Consider the following 26,424-nt stretch of genomic DNA (forward strand, 5'->3'; position numbering starts at 1 on the left):
ACTAAGATTATTATAAAAGTTTTACATAATAAAGATTTGGTTTCTTGAGTGCAAAGAACTTCCATATTCTTGAATGAAAAATGTCCACATTTCATCATTTGCTAATCTCATTTTCTTTAATAATTTTGAACTTAATGTTTGTTAGGTCTGAAAATACTAGAATTTTACTTTGATCTCTATAAAGCCAGTTCACATAGCTTGCTATTGCCGTGCACATTTGTACATCTTCACCGAGTCAGACCACTAGATATGATTTTAGCTCTTTTTAAATTGTAAAAGCTATGCATATTTATTCTTCAAAATTCAGACATTAAAATACTTATCAAAATATGTATGTTTGCCATGTAACCCTATCCCCAGATACAACCTGTCAACAATTAGGTATATGTTTCTTCAATTACTTTTGGCATGACTACCAACAAAAATTTTTAAATTAAAACCCCAGATTGTATAGCCAAGTATTTTAGTCCCCATATTAAGGTATATGCTCACCCTGGTACTTATCTTAAAATCCTGATTTTTCCATATCTGCGTTGTCAACCTCTTAATTAAACCATCATTGCTTATTTTGAGGGATAGGTACACTGCTTTCCAATGTGTGTTTTAAATGTTATTGCTCAGTTTGGGTCAAATAAAAAGATATTTAATCTGTGTGGTGCCTTGACATCAGAAGTGGTAAAGTGATTTTCAAAGAGCTCTTGGCTGGTGATTGCACGTTATAGTTGATTAGCAAAAGAGGTGCAAGGGATACTGGGCTGTGGTTGGCCCACGCCACACTTTGTTCTGCCTCAGAGCTGCTGTGCAATCCTGATGGTTCATATGCAAACACCCAGAACAAGTGCATGAGTGCCCTTGATCACATTGTCTGCTTAATTTCGAGTGTTCCATGTTTGTTATATTTTATTTAAAAAATCAGTATTGTCTATACTATAAGCTTATGAATGAACTTCAGTCTACCTGTTAGTGCATTTGAACTATGTGGTATATCTGACTCAGCAAATTTTGTTAGAGGCAAAAAGCCATTGCTTAATAGGATGAGAGAGGCACAACTGCATTCCTATTGGTCCTTCAATAGTCTGGAAATGTGACTCATGAAATGAAGACATCCATTTTACATTTATTAAAATGTTTTACCATAAAGTAAACAATGAAACAATCAAATAAAAGGGCAAATCCATCATAGGTATACCTGAAAGCCCCAGTAGTTTATCATCCCAATATTGATTTGAGTTTGTTAATAGTGCTTTAAGTCCAGGTCATGTTTTTAAAACTTTTTATTTTGAAATACTATCAATTTTACAGAAAATCTGCAAGAGTAATAGATTCACCAATTTTTAATATTTTGTCATTTTTTAAATTATATATATATAAATGTTATATATATACATATGTATTCATATACAAGCATGTGATCATGCACACATTTATTTTGCCATCTTTTAAAAGGTTGAAATGTCATGCTCCTTAATACTTCAGTATGTATTCCCTAGAACAAGGGTATCCTTTTCCATAACCACAGTACAGTTAATCTACAGTCCATATGCCAATTTTGTTAATTGATTCAATAATTTCCTTGCATAGCATGTTTTTTCCCATCTAGTCCAGGATGTAATTTTATTTTCTGAATATGTAAAACATTAACATGCTTCCTAAAGTCTAAATGTTGCATGCAAAATATGTACTCAACTCTCCCCTATCCCTTTCTCCCCTTTCTGCCCCACCCATTGTAGGTAACAAATTGCATTCTTGTTTATACTTTCTGCATTTCTTTTTGCCAAAATAAGCAGATTTGTATATTTTTTCATTTCTCCTTTCTTATACAAAAGGTTTTATGTATCCTTCTGTAGGGGATACATTGCAAGACTCCGAGTGAATGTCTGAAACCATGGATAGTACCAAACCCTGTGTATACTATTCACAGATTTCTTTTTCCTTCTTCACAATTTCATGGCTAGAGAATTTGTTCTTAGCATAGATCTTAGCAACCTCACCTTATGATGTTTTTGCTTCACTTATCAGGTCGTGGACTTTTACCTTTTTCACTTAAAGGACTCTCTGGCATAGCCACATTGCCAACATCATTACTTTTGCGCTTTGGGGCCATTATGAAATAAAATTAAGAGTTACATGAACACAGGTGATACTGTGACAATCTATCTTATAATGGAGACAGCTACTGAGTGACTAAGGGGCGGGTGGTGTCTACAGCGTGCACACGTTGGAGAAAGAGAAGATTCACCCAGGATGGTCTGAGATTTCATCATGCTACGCAGAACAGTGTGCAATTGAAAATTTATGGATTGTTTATTTCTGGAGTTTTCTTTAGAATATTCCCAGACAGCCATTTACCAAGGGTAACTGAAGCTGCAGAAAGCAAAACCACAGATTGTGGGGGGGACTGCTGTATAATCTCTTTTTTTGTCTGAACATCATGTTCTGGAAATCACTTCATGTCATTTTATAGAGATCTTCCTCACTTTGTTATAGTCTCATGGCATTCTATTGTGTTTAAATACCATAGTTTATTCTACCATTTTCCAATATTTGAGCATTTCGGTAGTTCCAATATTTACAGTTACAAGTAATGCTGCAATACTAACCTTGTGTGTTAGTATTTTCATATTTTTGGAAGTGTTTCTTCAGAGTAAATTCTTAGAAATGTAATTGTTGGGTGAAAGGGTAAATGCATATGTAATTTTGTTAAATATTGCCAGATTCCCTTCCAGAGAGGTCTTGCCATTTTGTATGCCCACTGGCGTGTGACACTTTTTCTCCATAGCCTCGCCACCAGAATGTATTGTCAAGCTTTTGATTCTTTTCGGAACTGATGGATAAGAAATGGTATCTCAGTGTAGTTTTAATTTGCATTTCTCTTATTATGAATGAAGTTGAACTTGTAAAAATACAAGAGTACTTCAAAAAGTTCATGGAAAGATTAGTATTGTCTCTCAATTCTGTTTTTCTGCAAACTGAAGTACCCTCAGATATTTGAGGGTCATTTTTACATCCATTTTTAGTGAATTGCTTGTTCATGTATTGTGTCCATTTTTCTAGGATTTTTGGTGCCCCTTTCCCTCCCTCAATATAAAAAAAATTTTTTAATATTAAGGATATTGGCCCTTTGTCTGTAATGCATTGCAAGATTATTTTCAGTTTGTTATTTATATTTTGATATTGTTTCTGGTGTTTTCTTACAAGACAATACTTTGTTTTTAATGTAGTCAAATTTATCTTTTTTTTCTGCACTTAACAGTTTTCATTATGTAAATGGTGTCTTATCGGACAGAAGTTCTTTTAATGAACAGAACTTAATTTTGGTTTTTATGATCTCAAAATTGGACTTTATCAGTGATTACTGATTAATGTTTTTGTGTCCTGTTTGAGAAAACCATTCCCTCCCCTAAGGTCATAAAGATTCTGTGTTATCTTCTACAAGTTTATCTGTTTTGCTTTTCACATTTAAATCTACAAGCCAGCTGGGAATTGATTGCTGTGCTATTAATTGGTTGGGCTATTTTTTTTTCTATTTCCCTTTTATTTCTGCTGTGTGCTTTGTTTCCAATCAGACCTCAGAATGTGAAAGAGGATAGTTAACTAAGATATTTAAGCCATTTGATTAATATTGCATCTTACTGAGGGGGAAATAGTGATTAAACTTTTTTCTTTTACAACAATACCAAGTAAAAATTTTGTTAAAGATATTTCTAGAAAGCTCACTGTATCTGTAAGTCATTTTCACAGGATGTAAGCAATAGCTATCATTGATATTACAATCTTTTGAGAAATCATTTAATAATTTTTTTTGAATTACCACTTGAGACCATTGGTTTTGAGTGCCAGAAAAAGAAAAGTTGCCTTTTTTTTCCAATTACTTTTACACTGACTTCTTTTTCATAAAGTTCATGGTATGATAAAGACGAATTCTAGCAATTAGATTTGAAAATTCAGCTTGTAGGCTTTGTTATCAAGGAAGGTTGTGCTATTTGATACATAATAATTATACCTCTCAGAGGAAAAAACTGTACACAGTGAAGTAAACATGTAGGATCTGAATGTAAAAGTTAGATCTTGACCCGTCAGTTAGTCTAATCAGTAAAAAAAAGCACAGAAGAATATTCTAAAAGCCTGAAATTAAGGGCAGAGTAATCAAATCTGATTTAAGTCATGTGAACAAAACAACCACATAATTTATATTATACCTAGAAGTTTAGTTGCTAAATAAAATTTTTTAACACCAACTGACTTCTAGAAAGGCTGTGGACCCCCAGCTGGAGTTTATTCTGAGTTTTCTCTGCCACAGACTTTTACTACATGATGTAATAACTATCCACACTCTACCTTTTTCATTAGACTGAGTTTCCTTAGAGGTAGACACCTTGCTATCTTCCTCTTATAAACCAAGCCTAGCATGGTGCCTGGCTCAGAGCAGGCTCTTACTAAATGCTTAATGCATGAATATGTGACAACATAAATAGATTTATTAAAAGAAAAAAATAAATTCCAAAGCACTCACAGAAGTAAAGCAGAGCTATTAACTTTACCATCACTCCTTGACAATAGAAATATGTCTCAAACACAAATGGCTGTTGTCTTAGTCCATTTTGTGTTGCTATATCAGAATACCACAGACTGGGTAATTTTATTTATTTATTTGATTATACATATTTGTGATTATCAGATCAATATAATCATCAAGCCCACCACCTCAGATTGCAATTTTTCCATGTGTCCCCACTTAACCTCTCCCCAACCCCTCTCCCCCAATCCCACCCCAAGCCTTAGTTCTGTTCTCTCCCTCTGCAAGTCCAACACACTACTGTGGTCTTTTTTTCCCCTTCCTTCTTTCTCTTAGTTTCCAGTTATGAGTAAGGACATGCGGTATTTTTCCCTCTGTGCCTGGCTTATTTCACTTAACATAGTTTCTCCAAGCTTATCCATGTTGATATGAATGGTAGAATTTCATTCTTTTTTATGGCTGAGTAGTATTCCATTATGTATATATACCACATTTTCCGTATCCAGTCATCTGTCACTGGATGTTTAGGTTGATTCCATATCTTGGCTATTGTAAACAGAGCTGCAATGAACGTGGGAGTGCATTTGTCCCTTTGACATGATGATTTCCATTCCTTTGGGTATATACCCAGAAGTGGGACTGCTGGATCAGATGGTAGATCTATCTGTAGGTGTTTGAGAAACCTCCATACAGTTTTCCATAATGGCTTTACTAATTTACAGCCCCACCAGTGGTGTAGGAGAGTTCCCCTTTCTCTACATCCTCACCAGCATTTGTTATTTTCAGTCTTTTTTATTATAGCCAGTCTGAGGTGAGATGATATCTCAATGTGGTTTTAATTTGCGTTTTTCTAATGATTAGTGATTTTGAGCATTTTTTAAAGTACCTGTTGGCCAATTGAATGTCTTCCTTTGAAAAATTTCTATTCAGCTCCTTTGCCCATTTTTTAATTGGGTTATTTGTCTTTTTACTGTTAGGTTGTTTGAGTTCCTTGTATATTCTGGATATTCATCCCTTGTTGGATGTGTAGTTTGCAAATATTTTCTCCCATTCTGAGGGTTGTCTTTCCTCTCTCTTTTTTTTTTTTTTTTTTTTTTTTGCTGTACAGAAGCTTTTTAGTTTGATATAATCCCATTTATTTTATGTATTTGCTTGTGCTTTTGGGGTCTTATTCATAAAATCTTTGCCCAGTCATACTTACTGAAGTGTTTCCCCTATGTTTACTTCTAGGAGTTTTATAGTTTCAGGTCTTATATTTAAGTCTTTAATCCATTTTGAGTTGATTTTGGTATATGGTGAGAGGTGCAGGTCTAGTTTCATTCTTCTGCATGTGGATGTCCAATTTTCCCAGCACCATATATAGAAGAGGCACTCTTTTCCCCAATATGTGTTCTTCTTGCCTTTGTCAAAGATCAGTTGTCTATAAGTGTGTGGGTTGATTTCTGGGTTCTCTATTTGGTTTCATTAGTCCGAGTGTCTGTTTTTATGCCAATACCATGTAGTCTGGGTTACTATAGCTTTATAGTATAATCTGAAGTCAGGTAGTGTAATGTCCCCAGCTTTATTTATTTATTCTTTACTCATGACAACTTTGGCTATTTGGGGTCTTTTTTGTTCCATATGAATGTTATGATTGTTTTAGTCATTGGTATTTCGATGGGGATTACATTGAATCTGTAGATTGCTTTGGGAAGTATGGATATTTTCACAACGATTTTTCCAATCCAAGTACATACAATGTCTTTCCACCTTTTTGTGTCTTTGATTTCTTTCAGTAGTGATTCGTAGTTCTTGTACAGATCTTTCACCTCCTTGGTTAAATTGATTCCTAGGTGTTTTATTTTTTTGCTGACTATTGTAAATGGGCTTACTTTCTTGACTTCTTTTTCTGATGGTTTATTATTGGAGAATATAAATGCTACTGATTTGGGGGCATTGATTTTGTATCCTGGAACATTACTGAAGTTGTTAATCAGCTCTAAGAGTTTTTGGTAGCATCTAGGTTTTTCTATATATAGGATCATGCCATCTGCAAACAGGGACAGTTTGACTTCTTCCTTTCCAATCTGGATGCCCTTGATTTCTTTCTCTTGCCTTATTTCTTTGGCTAGTACTTCCAATAAATACAATGTTAAATAGGAGTGGTGAGAGTGGGCATCCTTGTCTGGTTTGTTCCTGTCCCATCAGGATGATAATTGGCAGTGGGCTTATCATAAATGGCTTTTATTGTGTTGAGATACTTTCCTTCTATAATTTGCTGAGAGGCTTTATTATGAAGGGATGTTGAGTTTTTTTCAAATGCTTTTTCTGTGTTTATTGAGAAAATAATATGGTTTTTATCCTTGATTTTGTTGATGTGGTGTATCACATTTATTGACTTGTATATGTTGAACCATCCTTGTATCCCTGAGATGAATCCCACTTGATCATGGTGTATAATTTTTTTGGATGTGGTGTTGTATTCTGATTGCTAGTATTTTGTTTAGGATTTTGGGGTCTATGTTCATTAGAGATATCGGCCTATAGTTTTCTTTTTTTGTTGTTGTATCTTTGTCTGGTTTTGGTATCAAGATGATGCTGGCCTCATAGAATGAGTTTGGGAGGGTGGCCTCAGTTTCAATTTTTTGGAATAGTTTGAAGACAATTTGTATTAATTTGTCTTTAAAGGTTTGGTGGAATTCAGCAATAAAGCCATCTTGTCCTGGTTTTTTCTTTGTTGGGAGACTGCTGATTACTTCTTCCATCTCATTGCTTGTTATTGGTGTGTTCAGGCTTTCCATTTCTTCTTGGTTCAGTCTCAGTAGTTTGTGTGTCCAGAAATTTATCTGTTTCTTCCAGGTTTTACAATTTGTTGGCATATAGTTTGTAGTAGCCTCTAAAGAGTCTTTGTATTTCTGTGATATTGATTGTAACATCTCCTTTTTCATTTCTGATTTTTGTGTTTTTGTTTCTTTGTGTGTGTGTGTGTGTGTTGTTAATCTAGCTAATGGTTTTTCTATTTTGTTTATCTTCTTGAAAAACCAACTTTTTGTTTCAATGATCTTTTGAATAGCTTTTTGGATTTCCATATCATTTAGCTCTGCTCTGATCTTTATTTCTTTCCATCTACTAACTTTGGGATTGGGTTGTTCTTGTTTTTCTAGTTCTTAGGGGTGTGGCATTAGGTTTTTTATTCGAAATCTTTCTATTCTTTTGATGTAAGCATTCATTGCAGTAAACTTTCCTCTTAATACTGCTTTTACAGTATCCCACAGGTTTTGATATGATGCGTCTTTATTATTGTTGGTTTCCAGAAATTTTTTGATTTCCTGTTTAATTTCTTCTTGGACCCATAGTTCATTCAGGTGCCTGTTGTTTAATTTCCATGTATTTGTATAGTGTTCTGAATTTCACTTGTTATCAATTTCTAGTTTTAATCCGTTTTGATCTTAAAAGATACTTGAGATGATTTAGATTTTTATAAAGTTGTTGAGACATAATTTGTGACCTAACATATGGTCTATCCTGTTGAATGTTCCATGTGCTGACAAGAAGAATGTGTATTCTGTAGTCATTGGATGAAATGTTCTGTAGATACTTGCCATGTCCAGTTGGTCTAAAATGTTGTTTAAATTCTGTGTTGATTTGTTGCCTGGATGATCTGTCCAATGCTTAGAGAGGAATGCTCAGGTCCCCCACTATCATCATGTTTGGGTCTATCTCTTTCTTTAGGTCTAGTAGTGTTTGCTTTATATATCTGGGTGATCCAGTGTTGGGTACATATATATTTGTGATTATTTTTCTTGCTGGATAGATCCCTTTATCATTATATAATGGCCTTCTTTGTCTCTTTTTATGGTTTTTAGTTTAAAGTCTATTTTATCTGATATAAGAATAGCTGCTCCTGCTTATTTTTGGTTTCCATTTGCATGGTATATTTTTTCCATCCCTTCACTATTAGTCTGTGTGCATCTTTACAGTTGAGGTGAGTCTCTTGAAGACAGCATATAGTTGGATCTGGCTTTTTAATCCAGTCCATCAATCTGTATCTTTTGAGTGGAGAGTTTGATCCATTTACACTTAGGGTTGTTACTGAGAGGTATTGTCTTACTCTTGGCATTTTATCACTTTTTTGTTTAGATGTTTTAAATATCTTTTGTTCTTTTCCTCCCCTTTTATTATTCATCTTCAATGTTTGTTACTTTTTGAGGTGGTAAGATTTAGTTCTTTTTTTCTTTCTTATTTGCATTTGTGTTTTACCAGTGGGTTTTGTTCTTTTTTGTGTATTCGTGATAGTGATTGTTATTTTTCAGATTCCAGATGCAGGACTTTCTTGAGAATTTCTTGCAGGGCTGGTTGTATGGTGATAATCTCCCACAGTTTTTGTTTGACTGGGAAATACACTATTTCTAATTTCTGAAGGATAGGCTTGCTGGCTGTAGTATTCTTGGCTGGCAGTTTTTTTCTTTTAGTATTTTGCATATGTCATCTCATCTTCCTCTTGCCTATAGAGTGTTAGTTGAGAAGTCTGCTGTTAGTCTGATGGGGACTCCTTTATAAGTGACTTGACATTTTTCTGTTACTGCTTTTAAGATTACTTCTTTGTCTCTGAGCTTTGCCAATTTCACTATAATTTGTCTTAAAAAGGATCTTTTTGGATTGAATCTGTTTGGGGATTTTTGAGGTTCATGGATCTGAAAGTGTGTGTTTCTTACTATATCTGGGAAGTTTTCTGTTACTGTTTAATTGAATACATTTTCAATTCCTTCACCCTTCTCCTCCCCTTCTGGAACACCCAGGATTTTGATGTTTGTGTACTTAAGGTTGTCTGCTAGCTCCCTTAGACTTTCTTCATTTTTTAAAATTCTTTTTTCCTTTGTTTTGTCTGCCTGGGTTATTTCATAAAGACTGTCTTTTAGATCAGATATTCCTTATTCTGCTTACTTTAATCTGCTGTTTAAGCTTTTGGTTGTGTTTTTTATTTCATTGAATGAGCCCTTCAGTTCCAGGAATTCTGCTACATTCTTTTTTAAGGTACTAATCTTTTTGTAAATTTCCTTCTTCCTCTACTGGATATTTTTTCTCATTTCATTGTGTTGTCCAACTGAGTTTTCTCTTATCTCATTGACTTTCCTTAAGATTGTTACTCAGAATTCCTTTTCAGTCATTTTAAGTGTTTCCTGTTCTATAGGGTCTGGTACTTAAGAATTTCTATATTCCTTTGGTGGTGTCATATTTACTTGTTTTTTTTGTTGTTGTTGTTTGTTTGTTTGTTTTTGTAGTTCTACTATCTCTACATTAATTTCTGGTCATCTGGTAGATTATTTGTTTCTTCTATTACTCTAAAGTGGACTTTGAGGAGAAAGACTTCCTCCTTTTTTCCCCCAGGATCCTCTAGTGACTCTCCTGGTATCAATGCAGTCAAATGTGCAGCGGGCCACCTGCATGGTGGTCATGGCTGCTACTCTGGTAGCAAGCTGTCCTTGCAGCAGTAGAAGCTGTGGAGGTGGCTGTTGTGGGCCATCCCCCCCAGTCACAGTGGTGCCGGCTCCTGCCTTCTCTGCAGGTGTGGTGGAGGGCTGTTTAGGGTTTTTGCCTGCCTGGGCCTCCCTGGGTCATGGCCATGTGGGCTCCTGCTTTCTGTCACAGACTGAGTAATTTACAAAGTAAATAAATTTTTTATGTAGTTCTGAAGTTGTGGGGCCCTCATCTGGTGAGGACCTTCTTGCTGCATCATCCCATGGTGGAAGGTGGAAGGGCAAGAGAGCAAGAGAGAAGAAGGGTGCCAAACTCATCCTTTTTACCAGGAACCTACTGCTGCAATAATGATAGTAATCCATTCATGAGGGCAGAGCCCTCATGGCCTCATCACCTCTTAAAGGTCCCACCTCTTAATACCATCACAACAGCAACTAAATTTCAACATGAGTGTTGGAGGGTACATTCAAACTATAGCAGCTGTGTTTTGCAGTAGAGGCATAGACTGTAAATTACAAAGCCAATGAGTCAATCTCCTGTCTGCCAAAAACCTCTTACATATAACCAAAAATTGCCACCCTGGTCAGATTGGCTCAGTTGGCTGAGCAGACCGGTGACCCATCTCTGACAGTGACAATAATAAGGAACATATTGTAAGTAAAGATTGACTGTTTTCCTCTGTAAACTGCTTGTTTTTGTTTTTTTTCTGACTATAAAAAACTCTTTTTCTTAGTTTAAATGGTATCTGTGAAAAAATTGAAAAATACAAAAGAACATAAAGAAGAAAATCACAATTCTATTAACATTTTAGTATACTTCCTTTAACTCTTTTTACATAATTGAAATTAAATTTTATCAGTTTCATATCATACTTATTTTATTCTGAGAGAATTTTCCACATTACTAAACTTTTCTCAAAAACATCCTTTTTAATGGGTGCATAATATTTTGTCCTGTGGAATGCCACAGCATAATATGTAATTAACAATTCCATCAGCATTATTTATTATAATATTATAATATATAATTTTATATATTATTTATATACTTATATATCATATATTTATTACAATATAATTTATAATTTTATATTTTATATGATATTATAATATATAATAAATAACATTTGATGGAATCATCTTTTTACATAAACATTATTAGATATTTTTATACAGAGATATGGTATAATAAACTTACATGTATCCATCATTCAGTTTCAATCCATTTTCCTTCCCCTGGTCCAGATTATTTTGAAGCAAATTCTAGATATTGTGTCATTTAATCTGCATATATATATTATATACAAGAAGGACTCTTTTTTAAATCAAATATCCTATCAGTTATACATGCATTTTTGACCACATTCTGATTATCTTCTCAGGCTAGGATAGGGTCCAAAAAATAGAATTCCAGGTAAAGGAGATTGAATCATTTTAAGGCTTCTGACAATTTTGCCAGATTGCTTTGCAGAAAGGATATATTCATTTCTACTCTCACCAGCAACATGAGACTACCACTTTCACTGCAACCTAGCCAATACCTAGTCATTTACTTGATTTTGTGAAATGCACTGTAAAAGGTTTCTTCCTTTCTTCCATAGGCTTTAAAAATCTTCTTCATCCAAAAGCTAATGGTGAGATTGTTGGTCAGTCAAACCTGGGCTTCAATCCTCCAGCCTTTATAGCTATGTGATTTATGCAAGTCTCTGAACATGTACTTCTCCATTTAATTAGATAAAAATGTTACCTTATAGGGCTTTGTGATTCGGTGTAATGGTGTTTTTAAAGTACTTAGCACAGTCCTGGCACATAAAACCTTCCTTTGTTACATTGCCTGCAAGCCAAATAACTTTATGAGATAGAAATCAGTGTAAAAGTAATATGAAAAAAAAAGATGTTTCTTTGCCTGTTGCTCAAAATTAATGCTCAAGTGGTGATTCAAAAGAAATCTTATTAAAGCATCTTTCAGTAGAGCATAAGATCAATGATAGCTATTGCTTACATCCTGTGAAAATCAGTTACAGATCCGGTGATGCTTTCTAGAAAGATCTTTAACAAAATTTTTACTCGGTATTGTTCAAAACAAAACAAAACAAAACCACCCACTTTAATCATCATTTCCCCCTCTGTAAGATGCAACACTAGTCAAATGGCTTAAATATCATAGTTAATTATCATCTTTAGCATCCTGAGATCTGATTTGAAGAAATGCACACAGCTGAAATAAAAGGGAAGTAGAAAAAAAAATAGCCCAATAGTAATTAAGAGCATAGAATTAGAGCGATTGCTAAGAAATATGACTGACCCTACAGAATTATAGAAAATCTTCTTAAAATATTAATTCCATTGCTCTACCTACTAGAGGAACTGTATCTTCTCTTTGCCCCTTCTGAGATGTAATGAAGAAATTCTCATTTTAAGTGGTAAACCAGCAAAAGAACCAGAAAAGTTATTTTCACAGAAAGTAGGTTTTATATTGCATATAAGAAATGGAGGTACATAATTTTAAGTGGTTAGATAAGTCCCACGATCCTACTGTTTGGATAAAGGAGAAATTTCAGAGAAATTAAGACTTGTATCTCAGGTTGTCTGATTCCAAGTCCAGTATCTCTACCAAAATCCTGCCATTTCCCCTGTCTGGGTATTACACTAGCCTGTAGGAAGTAACATTTAAGAATAAGAAAATTCCTGTCCTGGAAGAGCTGACAGTGGGAAAGACAGATGTGTAGCAAATAATGAGACTACAACGGGAGTACAATATCAGAGAAGGAATCAAATGTTATGGGAGCACATCTAAAAGAGTAAATTTTGGGATACTGACAGCTTGCTCTGTGGTTGTGGCAATTAAGGTAGTCAAAGAGTCTTCAGAGGGGAGACAACATTTGAGCTGGGTCTTGAAGAATACAGAAGAGTTTTTCTGGCCCTTGGCTGGTGGAGAGGATGGTTCTAGAAAGAGAAACAGAAACATAGCCTCATGAAGTTGGTGGGGTGTGAGATGACTCCAAGATTCTAACCATGGTGAGGAAGTGAATAGCAAAAGGAGCAGGTGCAAGTATAAGAAAGTGAAGGAAGAGCAATATATAGTGAGTTTAGTTTGGAGCTTGCTAAATTTTAAGTGTGTGTGGGTATTCTAGGTGAAAACATTCATTTGGTAGTGAAAATACAGATTTTAACAGAGGTGGTTAAGTAGAGATACAGGTTTTGGAGTCATTGGTGAGTGACGGTTAAACCAGTGGCATTGGCTGAGATCACGCAGGAGGATATTTAATTCAAGAGGAGCAGGCAATGCAGAATGGCACCCTGGACACCAAAAATTTTAACTTAGCAATTCTGTGGTACAACTGATTCTACCGTTTATCTACATTATGGGTTGAAGCAACTTACAATTTAATTTGGGGCCACAAACTGTAAATTGGAGCTTGGGTGTACTTCCTTTACTTATCCTAAATAGTTGACTCCATGGCTCCAGGGTACCTAAATTCGGAAAGCAATTCCTAGCTTAGCCTGCTCATGCACTCTGTTTTTATTGCATTTGAACATATCTTCATCTGTACTTGGTATTTCAGGCCTAATTGGTTCATTTGTAATTCAAGTATGATGACATCCAACCTGTGCAATTAAACAAATTTTGAGTGTCTATCATACTCCTGGTACTGTGCTAATTGCTCTTTCTTCCCTTCTGCTGCTGTGATTGGTACTAGAAGGGAATTGTGAATATGATGAATTTTTAACTCAAGTAGGACCTTTTCCGTTAACAATATAGGTGTTAAAGGCACGTTGTTTGTAGTGTCAGAAATATTGATGTGGTGATGCTCTCAAAAAACCTCTTTTTAAGGCCTCTGTGTGATATCATTATTCTACAACTCTTTGTCTCATTTTTATTAAAATACTTGTAAAGTGATTTTTCTTTTTTTGATTCCAGTCCATTTGAGAGATTCAACACTAAACTCTGCTCTTTGGCATGTGTGTAACAATTACTAGAGCTGTAAAAATACAATTACTATTTGGCACATACTAACTATAAACAATGTCCTTCGTTTCATTCAGAATGTACAAATGAAGGAGATAGTTCGTTCTGTAAGTGCAGCTGTGTCTTTCCATAACTCCTTAGTAAGAGCAATAGTAATTTATAGGACCAGAAAGGCCTCTGAAGAAAGAACTTCTTTTAATAGCTTATCCTTAGTGTGGAGTAAGGTGGGGAGATGTTCTTGTTTCATTAAACACTGGGTTATTCCAGAAATTCAAGATAAGTTGGGGGCAGTGGAGCTGGGCTGGGAATGCCAGGAGGCCCAGGCCTGGCCAACTGGAAGCCATAAGTTCAGGAGAATTAGCACACCCCTGGGAGAAGCCTTCAACCAATGATTGATAGGAGTTGATGTATAGATACCCCAGCACCCTCACCCATTGGCTTGGATAGCTGATGTCTATGCTTTATTTACACTGGCTTTACAAGAACAATAAAGCTCCAGTCACCCAGAGTAGCAGCTGGCGTGACTGCACACTCTTTATTGTCCACCTTCCTTTCCTTGTCTCACTTCTCCACTTCCCTTCAGATGTTCGCCTTCACTTCCCAAATAAACCTTTGCACTAGAATCTTTGTCTCAGGATATGCTTCTGGGGAAAGCTAAGAACAAAAACACCTCACCTCCTCTTTCAGAGAGAGAGAGTTTCAGCACCTAGCATGAATGCCCTCACACCTGGCAAGGTGGGCATAATGAGCAAGGAACCATAGCAAAGGCATTAGTTGGGTGGCCCAGATGAAGAATTTACCTGCTGCAGAGCCCCAAGCAGGGTACTTGGAAAGAGTGCCTGGAAGGGCACTGCGCACCTCTGACTTCCTTCTCTGCTTGATGCTCGCTAGCCCTCTTCTGCTCATTTTCTCCACATGGCACAATTGGATTGACTAGGATTCTGTTTTCTAAATTACCACCACATTCCAGCTTGCTTCCCTGAGATGGTCCAAGTCATCTTGATGGAGTGTCAAGTCTACGCAGGCCCTTGAGTTACATATTTACAGGCAGTCTCTTGGTTTATTTCCTGAAGCTAAGTATCTGTTATTTCATCTGCCTGGCACCCTGTCTCTTTTCCTGGGTCAGTCACATACATAATCTCCTATTCTAACCACATAATCCTGTGGGACCCACCAAATTCATCTACAGAACTGAGGAACATCTACTTGCCATCTTCTCCCCAGACACAGTTGCTTGAAGAGTGAATGTGAGGTGAAAAACTAGAGACAAGAGTGGACTTCTTGGAACTTGGCTAATAAAACAATGGAGATAGGCTAAAAGGTCTACAAGGGGTTAAGGGCAAAGGAGGATCTTTTGTGTTTTTGTGTTTGACTTCAACCAAACTGCAAACGGCAATCTTCCTTGATTCCTCCCTCCAGTCTCTATCAGTCTGATTCCTTCCCCTGCCAGCACCTTGACTCAGGTCTCCCCTCTGCTCTTGGATCACTTGAGCAGACTTCAAAGCCACAGTCTGCCTCATGCCTCAAGCCACAGTCCCTGTATTCTCCTCTCAGATGCTAGAGTGTTCTTTCTAAAATGCAAGCCGGATCATGTCAGTCTCTTCTGAATGAAAAACCTTTCCATGAATTCCCATTCCACGAATTCCCATTGCCCTCAGGAAACTGCTGAAATCCTCAGCATGATCGATGAGGCCCTCTGCAGCCCTCTGTCTCCACTTATCTCCTTGTGTAACACACTCTAGCTATTTTGTATTCCTACAGTTCTTAAATGTGCCATACTCATATTTGCCTCCATGTCTGTGAATGTACCATGATTCCTTCCTTATGGAGATCTCCATCTTCCCTCTTCTCCCTCCTCTATGACCTAACTGTCTCCTGCTGGACCTTTGGGACTGAGTTACAAGCAGTCAACCAACTGCAGCATCTTCTGCACCAGAGAGGAATGAGATAGGAGATCTATACAGGGGTCTCTGAAAACCCCCACATACAGTAAAAAGGAAAGCTTTTAACCAAGGCTAGAAAAGTTAAATAATGTGCCCAAGATCCCACAGTTAGGAAGTGGCAAAGCTGTGATTAGACCCTGATTCCAGAGCCCATGGTTTTAACCACAGGCTCGGGCTGTGTGTTTCTGGGGACGGGTGACTGGGAGAGGCTTCACAGTGGCGGTGGAAGCAGGTGTGCAAGATAGCAAGATTTCCTGGAGAAGTGGGGTGGGACGACAAGAAACAGCATGGGTCATAATACCCCTTACAGATAGAGCTTCGAACACGCCCAAGGCAGAAAACTCACTATCACCCAAGAAGGGGGTGCACAGCTAAGCTCCTTATTTCCTTTGATTCTTTGATCCTGTCAGGAAAACTGCTTTAAAGAGTCTCCTTGAAAAACACAACTCCCCACACTGCATTCCTGGGGGCTGTCAGAGAAATAGTAAGCCTTTAGTAAGCTTTCCGGCGCGTCTGAAGTCTGGATACTCAAGGGGCTTGGAGAAACCCTAACGTCTCTTTTTCATGGTGTGCCTTGTTCCCGGAACGGCCAGGACTCAGTGATCCTCCTCAGTATTGAAACTGTGCCCAGGCTAAAGCTGAGATGGAATCAAATATTATTTATCTTTGTCACTGAACAGGGAGACCCAGGCAGCCCCAGTCTCGGCAGTAAGATCCCACGTTATCCTCACCCGCCCCCATGAGCTCCTTCCACCTGCCTTCTGGCTTCCTTTACAAGAGACTAAGCAGGAGCCCAGCGAACGTGCGTGTGAGAGAAGGAGCCTTTGCAGCCCTGCGGCAGGAGTTTGATGCTGGAGCGGGAGCGGGAGCGGGAGCGGGCTGGGTGCGGGGGCAGCCGCCGGGCACGGAGTGCGGGGCGAGGCTCGGCAGAGCCGGCGCGCGTCACGGTCGCCGCGAGAGACGCCGCGCTGCCCAATAGGCAGAGGCGCTCGCCGGCAGCCGGGTGGGAGCAGAGATAGAAAAGTGCCGCGACGAGCGCCCGGCGGCCGACCCAGGGCTCGCTCCGCGGGACGGCCCGGGCGCGCTCGGCTCCCCGCACCCGGCTGCACGCCCCGCGCCCGGCGGGGAGCGGCTCCTGCAAAATGCTCCCTCGCTTCTTGCTGCTCTTCCTCCTCCCCTTGGTGCGGGCCACCGAGCGCCCCGAGGGCCGGGCCGACGAGCAGAGCCTGGAGGCCGCCCCGGCCGTGCCCAACGCCTCGCGCTTCTTCTCCTGGGACAACTACACCTTCTCCGACTGGCAGAACTTCGCGGGCAGGAGGCGCTACGGCGCCGAGTCCCAGAAGCCCACGGCGAAAGCCCTGCTCATCGCCGCGTACTCCGGCATCATCGTCTTCTCGCTCTTTGGCAACGTCCTGGTCTGTCATGTCATCTTCAAGAACCAGCGAATGCACTCGGCCACCAGCCTCTTCATCGTCAACCTGGCCGTCGCCGACATCATGATCACGCTGCTTAACACCCCGTTCACTTTGGTAGGGACGCCGGCCGGGCTCGTCCTGCTCAGTCGCCCTCTTGTCTCTTTTCCTCATCTCTCCACTCCCTCTCCCCCGTTGTCGTCCTCTCTCTGTGTCTCTCTGTCTCCCCGTCTCTCTCTCTCTCTCTCTCTCCGTCTCTCTCCCTCTCTGTCTTGTCCCCCCCCCCCACCATTTCTCTTCCCCCTCGTTTCTGTCTCCTCTGCTTCTGTCTTCCAGTCGTCATCTCTTAGTCTCTTTTCTTTCTCACTCTCTTATCTCGTTTCTCATCGTTCAACTCTCACCTTGGTTTATCTTTGTCAGTCTCTGTCTCTCTCTCAAGTCTTTCTGTCTTTCTTCTGTCTCTACCTCTGTGTCTCCATCTCTGTCTCTCCGTGACGGTCCCCGTGTTGCCGCCCCTCACCTGTCTCTTCTTCCTGTCAGTCCCTATGTGCTTTTGTTTTTCCATCTCTCTCTCTCTCTCTCTCTCTCCTTCTCTCTCTCACGTCCCTGCCCTTCTTCCTCTCTTATCATCCCTTAAGCCAGAGCTTTCGCAGACTGTGGCATTGGGTCAATAAATCAAGTGTTTGCAGGCAGCTGCAAATGAGGGACTATTTCCTGTTTAATCTCATTGGGTATGAGCTTGCTTGTAATCAGCAGTAAATCGAAGTAAATGTCAGCAAAGATTATTAGGTAACCTCCCCTCCCTCTGAAATGCAGCTTATTAAATGCTACCCCCCTGCCCCTGCCCTCATGGGTTGCTGCTTTGTGCTACCACTGAAATGCCAAACAATTGCTAATTGTTAATGGAAACTTTAGTGCATTTTTCCTAAACTGCATATTTAAATTGTATTTCCCTTCTTTGGTTTGTCGATGAGGCTGTGTATGAGGTCTGTGTCAGGGAAGAAATGAGGAGGAGGTGGGCTTGGGCCCAGAGCTGGGGCAGGCCAGGCACCTGTAAATGGGTGGCTGATGGCTTCTGGTCCAAGACCTGCTGCTGGGCAATAGTGGTGTCATTTCTGTTTCTATTAGATTCGAGGGTGCATTTCTCATGGGTGCTTTGGAACTGTGAGGGCTGAGAACTGAGCAATCATAAGGATAGTTTGTTTCTATAGCATGAGTTACATTTTTTTCAATTCATTATTTTTATTTATTATTGAAATATTTATTATTATTTAAATTATTATCAAAGCAGGACTATTCATTCCTCTGTGTCTGTCTCTCTCTCTTTTACACACACAACCCAAAATGACAGTCAAGCAAAAAGAAGATGAACCCCTACAAGTCCATCTAATTGTGTAAATGTCTTTCCAAGCCTTACATTTTAAAAGTACTCTTATATTTTATCTCTTGTCCTCACTTATGAGAACATTACTCCCATTTTGCAGATGAGGAAACTAAGGCACAGAGAGGTTTAATCCCTTGTCCAAGGCCATCTGCCTAGTAATTGGCAGAGCCAGAATAAGAATTACATCCCCTAACTTAAATCTAGTGGTCTGTCCACTCAGTCATACAACTTGGAGTAGTGGGGCGTTGGAGGAGCATTCTTGGACAACCATGTTTAGCTTCCACTACTCCAAACAATGAACATTTCCTGTTCTCCTTCCAGCCTACATCTAACCTATTGATGGCCAGTCAGGATCCTCTGGGCTCTAACCAAGGACAAAAGAGCTTCCAAATACTGTGCTGTCTTAAAAGCATGAGAAAACGTCATCTCTGGCTCCCCTTGGCTCCTCCCTTGGTTTCTTCTTTTTGGTGACTGGCCAATACATGGATTCGAACCCTTGACCCTGGTGATATTAATACCACATTCTAACCAACTGAGCTAACTGGCCAGCCTTCCTGCCTTGGTTTGTGACCTGAGACTCTGCAATGCTGGGGTTGGGCTGGGCCACCCGGGATGGGAACTGAAAGGCCTCAGGACATAGCCTTTGTGCTGCTGCCCAGAGCCAGGATGCAGGACTGGATGTGTAGCAGACAGAGGAGAGAAGGTGGGGAGGCCACAGACCCAAGGCCAGGCTACGGCTGAGAGCCGGTAACCCATGCGCTGGAGGCTCTCCTGCAAGAAAGAGGATGTCAAGGTCCTGAGAACCCAGTACCCTCTCCAGGATGAGCCAAAGCAGTTTGTCCCCTGTACCTGACCCATGGTACTACCCCAGTCCAAATTCCTGTTAGAGCTTACAAGGTGCTGGCAACTAGGGAGAGGGAAAAGGTTGGGGGGAGGGTCTTCTCGCCCCTCAGTCTGCTAAACACAGTCTCCCCAGCTGGGAAAGGTGTCCTGCCTTCAGCTGGTTGGTGACAGTGTCCTTTCTCCCTGGGCTCCCTCCCTATCCACTTTATACACCACAGTCAGCATGAAGCTTGGCTCCAGCCATTAAGAGAAAAGCAAACAATTACTTACAGTTCCCATGGTAGAGACATACACAGCATGTGGTGGAGGCTGGAGGAGGGAGTCTTTCTTTCTGACCTACCAGAGTCCCACCAGAGGGTCAAAAGAGACTTCACAAAGCTTGCCATTTCAGTGGGACCTGGATGAGTGGGGATTTCCTGCGTCAAGATGAATGCGCAGTGCAGACAGAGGGCCCAGAGAGAACAAAGGTGAGGAGGCATCAAGTTCACGGTGTGTTGAGGGTACATTGAGCCACTCAGTGCTGCTGCAGCAGCAGAGACAAGAGGCGCAGCGGAGAGTGGGCGGTGGGGGGAGGTGGGGGGACAAGCGGAGGTGGCTGGAAAGGAAGGCTGGGGCCACGCTATGAATGCACCTGGGTACTCATAATACTTGCTTAAGGCATCTGGCTTTGTCCTGAGAGCCATGATGATTCTAAGCAGGAGGGAGGCAACAATCTGATCTTTGGTGAAGAAAAAATGCTGCTATGGCTGGCCATTAGCTCAGTTGGTTAGAGCAAGGGGCTGATATGAGTTGCAAGGCCACTTTAGCCAAGATTTGCTAGCACAGCCCACATGCTATGTTGTGACTTTTCAAATGTGCCTTTCCCACTAGACTGAACTCACTCATACAGGCGAAGAATGAATTTTATCATTACACATAAAAATATCTGCTATTTATTTCTAATAATAGCTTTCTAAAAATCTGCCAGACATTGTGTTCTACTCTTTAGAGACTTTTTAAAATTTAATCCTTACGCTAAGCCTATAAGGTAAAAGATAGATTTTGCAGCTTATTTTATTTATTTATTTTGGCAAATGAGGAAACTGAAGTTCAGAGAAGTTATGTACCTTGCCCAAGGTCTCACAGCAAGAAACTATTAGAGGTAGAAAGTCCAACTCCAAAGCCCACATCCTTCCCAAGCTCTCCTGGCACCTAATGGGGCCAGTCCAAGCAGCATGATCGGAGTTTGTGAACTGAATGAATGAGAATGAGTTGTGCTGGAGAAAATCACGTAGGACCCATGATTCAGCATCGTACAGGGAAAGAAGGGAGGAGCTGGGAGAGATTTCTGGAGGGCGTGCTCCTCAGACTCAAGGATCACTGGGTGGATGGGTGTCAGAGTTAAGGCCTGTCTGACTCCTGACCTCTGTGGGCTCATCTCCAGGTCCGCTTTGTGAACAGCACATGGGTGTTCGGGAAGGGCATGTGTCATGTCAGCCGCTTTGCTCAATACTGCTCGCTGCACGTCTCAGCACTGACACTGACGGCCATTGCTGTAGACCGCCACCAGGTGAGGGCACCTATCCCACCTATCCTTCCCTCTCTGGCTTTGCTTTCCAGGGGCTTGTGGGGGTTCAGAAAAGCGTATCTGTAGCTTTCCCAAGATCACGTACCTATGAATGATGAAGCTGGAGTTGAGACTGAGGTCTGTCTGGCTCCAAGCCTATGCTCCAATCACTAGACCACCCTGCTTTGAGAAGAGACAAAGGAACCTACAAGACCAGTATCATAAGGACCATGTGACAAAGAAAGACAGGCTCTATTCTGAGTAGCACCAAGAAGTGCAACAAGGACCAAGGGATAGGAGGCTACAAAAGATGCAAATTCAAGGAGGCAGTTCAATATGAGGAAGAATTTTCTAATAGACATGTCCAAAGGCATACAGAACTGCCTGGGAAGCAATGAATTTCATGTCACCAGCCACATATAAACAAAGTCTGGATGACAACTTGACAGGGATGTTGTAGAGGAGATGCATGCATCTGGTAAGGAATTGGACTAGCCAAACTTTGAGATCTCTATCTCTGAAATGCCATAATTTTGTAAAAATAAACTCTTTATATATTACTGCAGATGCTTTAGAGCAAAGTGTGAAAATTTGCATACAAATATTTCCTGCCTTTTCTTAACCTTCCCTTCTAATTGAATAAGAGGAGCTCTGGATTACCTTTTCCTGGCCTATGCTTATCCCCATTTAACACAGCTGGGAGTGGGTCTGAGGATCAGGGATAAGTCTTGCTCACGTTGACCACATTGCCATGACATGTTCGCAAACATGGGGCCCTGTCCCAAAGCCAACAGAGTCCCTGAGTGGTATTTGAGCCTCTGCCCCAGGCTGCCACCCCTTTTAGCAATCTGAATACAGAAGGAGTGTGACGGGCAGAGATGGCAATGTCCAGAATGAAGACATGCTAGGCAGCTTCTGGAGCCTCATCCCTTCCTCCTGTAAAACCTTGAAAACATTGGGTGAAAAAAAAAAAAATAGTCCTCAGGACATAGGCAGAACGTCCAATGTGTCCTGTGATGGCATCCTGAGCTGCAGTGGCAGCTCTTTATGACCTCTGCCTCTGACCCTGGGCTCACCTATCCCAAAATGCCTCTTGCAAGGAATAATGTTTCCCATCTTAAAATGAGGATGCTTTTAAATTCCTAAGTCTTGGCTGGCCGGTTATCTCAGCTGGTTAGACTGCAGTGTTATAACACCAAGGTCATGAGTTCAGATCCCTGTACCAGCCAGCTGCCCCCCAAAAAGGTTAAATTCTCAAGTCTTTAAACTTTTTAGGAGCATAGACTGACATGCGGTGGCAATTCCAAAATGCATCTCAGCCCAAAGCCTACAACACTGGCTTTATCATAGGCACATGAAAGCTGGGTCCCATTGCAATTTTAGTAGACGATGTTGTGAGCTCCCAAATAAGTGTTAATGCAGTTTTCTATGACAAGTGGTGAGCATTTTCTGTCCATATCTGTCACCTTCAGACTCTCTCAGAACTCCTCATAACCTAAGAGGTCTAGAGTTGTGTGAAGACGAGATCAGATCCCAAGGAGGTCGAGGCTGACCATGGGCTTGCTCCCCTGCCAGTTTTTCTGTGTGTGCCATGCAAGCAGATCCCCTTCCTGACCCCTCTTTGGTCCTCTCACTGCACCCTGGCTGCCTGACCAGAAGGCATTTTAACTGCCAGGAGTCTCTGAGTCCAGATGACATCTTGTTTTCACCTCTGGAGGCGGGCTGTGGGGTGGGCATGGCTGGACCCTCCCCCCCAGCTACTGGTACAGCTCAAGGGCTCAATAATGAATGTAAAGCGTACCTGACTTTGTAGATAGGACCTGTCTATGTGACAAGTGAGCTGCATCGGTTGGATTTCTCATTCAGAACTTCTTCAGCTAGTGATGCAATGTGATTGTTTTCCAGGTCATCATGCATCCGTTAAAACCCCGGATCTCAATCACAAAGGGCGTCATCTACATCGTTGTCATTTGGACCATGGCTACATTCTTTTCTCTCCCACATGCTATCTGCCAGAAATTATTTACCTTCAAGTACAGGTGAGATGGATTAGGAGGGAACAGCTTGCGGATTCAGCAAAGCCCGTCTCATGCCTTCTTCCGAGTCAGCACTGACCAGGACCTGACAAAGGGAAATTGAGCCCCCTCTGGATCCACAACCCTCAGAGTAACGAGTACCTGCCTCTCTCAGCCCTTTTCTTTGCTTCTTTCCTGGTCCATGTGTATCCTCTGCATTTTTTCTGCTTTCTCTCTTTTTCTTTTCAACAACTTTAGCTTCTTCATTCCCTTTCCAGTTTGTCTGCAAAGACAAGGCAGTAATTATCAGCTTCTGTCACCAGGGGGCGTGTAGTCACACACACTGAGATAGGATTCACCAAGGCCTCAATTAAAATGAGCAAGGTTTAAATTCTCTCACACAACCCAGAAACAAAATATGTATGCGTGTGTGTATCTGAAGCAGGCTTCTCTACTTCCCCCCACCTCCTATTCAGGTTTCTTGATCATATCAGAATGAGAATTTCTTTCTTTCAAACACTCAGGTTTTAAACATTTAAACTAGATCATTAAAAGTGATTGTCCCACTAGACTGTAAGTTTGGGAAGAGCTGGTCCTGTTTCTGATTTGCTACTTCAGTGGTCCCAACACCTACTTCCTGTCGCCACATCACAAGCTCTCAATACATATTTACTGAATGAATGAATGAATGAATGACCTTAGAGTGATTTTCATCATTTTCTAGATGTTCTAGATGAGGTTCCTTAGAAACAGGTCCTGAGATAAAGACAGAGACATGTGCAAATGACTTATCAAGGCAGTGCTCCAAGAATGAAATTCTGCCATTTGCAGCAACACGGATGAGCTTGGAGAAAATATGTTGAGTAAAATAAGCCAGGCATAGAGGGCAAAATACAGCATGTCCTACTTATAAGTGGGAGCTAAGAGAGAAAGAAGGAAGGCAAGAAAGACCACAGTGGTGCACTGGACTTGCAGAGGGAGAGAACAGACCTACGACTGCCTGCCAGGGGGAGTGTTGGGGAGAGGTTGGGTGGGGGACCGGGGATAATTGCAATTTGTCATGGTGGGCATGCTGATGGTATTGACCTGATCATCACATCTTGGGCACAGGTGCTGATGGTCAGTTCTTTGTCCCGTGAACATGTATAATTAATTAAAAAGTTAAAAAAGGCAGTGCTCCCAGGAGTGAGGAGTAAAGGGTGGGGAGGTGGGATGGGGGAGGGGGAGAGGCCAAGGAAGCATGGGGTTTCAGGGGAAGCTGCACCTGCTCCACAGGGGGCTCTGGGGAAAGCTGATAATACAGAGTTTTCCCCACCTTGAGGTAAGGGAGCTGGGCTTTCATGTTCTTTCATCTGTTGGTGATTGGTTCTGGGCCATCCTGGGGAAGACAGAAACTCCCAGCCACTTCTGGCTCTGTGAATCTGTGGGAAGGGTCTTCTGTGGCGCTAGGGTAGACCTAGGCACCTAGAAGATCACAGGTGCCAGCTGCTCCTGGCCGGGCAGGCAGGAGCTGGGGGGCTGGTGCTCCAGACTGGTAAGGGATCCGAGGGCATTCAGACGCTGTGCTGCCAGTGTCTGCCACAGTAGCCATGTGCTGCCCCACCCGAAACCCATGCACATGCTCCCATGACAAAAGCAGAGCCAGGAGAACAAGACCTGAAGGCCGATTTCAACTGATTTATAAAGGCCCTCTCCTCAAACTTTAGGATATTGGAATGAACCACACACCCAGACCCCCCAATATTCGGACTCCCCATCTACCCTCACACATAGAGGACATTTTTTTTTCTTTTGCTAACAAAAGCAAAGGGAATTTTCTCCTTCTTTCACCACTGATGGCCACCAGCACATATAACAAGAGCAACGTGCCACATGGATCTCCCTAAGAAGGGTGAAGAGGACTGGGGTACATTTCATATAAAATAAATACTGGTTACCTAAGTGGCCAAAGGAATATTAGTTCAGGCTTTACAACTCATGTTCTGAAATCCCATCATTTCTTTTCTTCATTCCTTAATTTCCTTTTGCAATGGGAAGGTAGTTCAATGGGGAAATCTTAAGATTTCCTTAAGGATGAGTTAGTTTTCTCATAAGGAACACTAGTGTTTCATTCATTCATTCAACAAATATTTACCAGGTCTCTACTATGGGCTAGGAATAATACAAGGTCAAAAGGAGACAGAGAGATTCAGGTGTGTTCTGTACCTTTACAGAACTCCCAGCCTAGTGTGGGGGAGGGGGGACAGAAATGTAATCAGATAATTAGGCTATAGCATCAAAAGCGCTATACCAGAGGGATGCCGCAGGAGCCCAGTGAAGGGGAGAACAGAGCTTCTTGGATGAAGACTTTCCGCACTAATACCTCCTCTCTGTCACCCTCTCCTCTCTCCTTCTCTCCTGTCCCCAGTGAGGACACTGTGCGCTCTCTGTGCCTACCAGACTTCCCCGAGCCAGCTGACCTCTTCTGGAAGTACCTGGACTTGGCCACCTTCATCCTGCTCTACATCCTGCCCCTCCTTATCATCTCCGTGGCCTATGCCCGTGTGGCCAAGAAGCTGTGGCTCTGCAACACGATCGGCGACGTGACCACGGAGCAGTACCTCGCCCTGCGGCGCAAGAAGAAGAAGACCATCAAGATGCTGATGCTGGTGGTGGTCCTTTTCGCCCTCTGCTGGTTCCCCCTCAACTGCTATGTCCTCCTCCTGTCCAGCAAGGTCATCCGCACCAACAATGCCCTGTACTTTGCCTTCCACTGGTTTGCCATGAGCAGCACCTGCTACAACCCCTTCATCTACTGCTGGCTGAATGAGAACTTCAGAGTCGAGCTAAAGGCACTACTGAGCATGTGCCAAAGCTCACCCAAGCCTCAGGAGGACAGGCCACCCTCTCCGGTCCCTTCCTTCAGGGTAGCTTGGACAGAGAAAAGCAATCGCCGGAGGGCTCCACTAGCTGATAACTTCTTGCCCTCCTCCCAACTCCAGTCTGGGAAGACAGACCTGTCCTCTGTGGAACCCATTGTGGTAATGAGTTAGAGGAGGTTGAGAAGAGGCAGGGGAGGGATGTCTCCACCTGAGGCTGGGAAAGAGCCTGTCCTCTCATCCACGGTCTTCACAGTGCTGGAAACAAGATCCTGCAGAAGCCTTGAGTTCCTAGGAAACTCTGCCCAGCCTCCCAGCCCCTTTGATGTGAAAACTAAAAGGCAACTACCAACTAGAGCTGTGCTCATAAACTCCTATCTAAGAACCGCTGTGCAGCGTGGCACCCTCGTTCCCTGAACAAGAGAGCTGAGGACAGCTTAGGCCCGGCTGGGGGCCGTCAGTCAACTGCAACTGCAACCCT

At 41.5% G+C, this 26,424-nt stretch overlaps 1 protein-coding gene across 2 annotated transcripts; it reads left to right on the top strand.

Moving 5' to 3' along the window:
* Window positions 1-17,027: 17,027 nt before the first annotated feature.
* On the top strand, window positions 17,028-26,117 carry GPR83 (G protein-coupled receptor 83). Of its 2 annotated transcripts, XM_063095871.1 has the most exons (4): window positions 17,028-17,414; window positions 20,948-21,073; window positions 22,976-23,109; window positions 25,493-26,117. In XM_063095871.1, exons 1-4 carry the CDS (start codon window positions 17,028-17,030, stop codon window positions 26,115-26,117), a joined length of 1,272 nt encoding a protein of 423 aa, XP_062951941.1. The 2 variants fall into 2 exon arrangements, with proteins under 2 accessions (XP_062951941.1, XP_062951942.1); XM_063095872.1 differs by lacking the exon at window positions 20,948-21,073.
* The last annotated feature ends 307 nt before the right edge of the window (window positions 26,118-26,424 follow it).

The sequence above is a fragment of the Cynocephalus volans genome, chromosome 4, assembly GCF_027409185.1.
Source record: "Cynocephalus volans isolate mCynVol1 chromosome 4, mCynVol1.pri, whole genome shotgun sequence".
Lineage (NCBI taxonomy): Eukaryota > Metazoa > Chordata > Mammalia > Dermoptera > Cynocephalidae > Cynocephalus > Cynocephalus volans.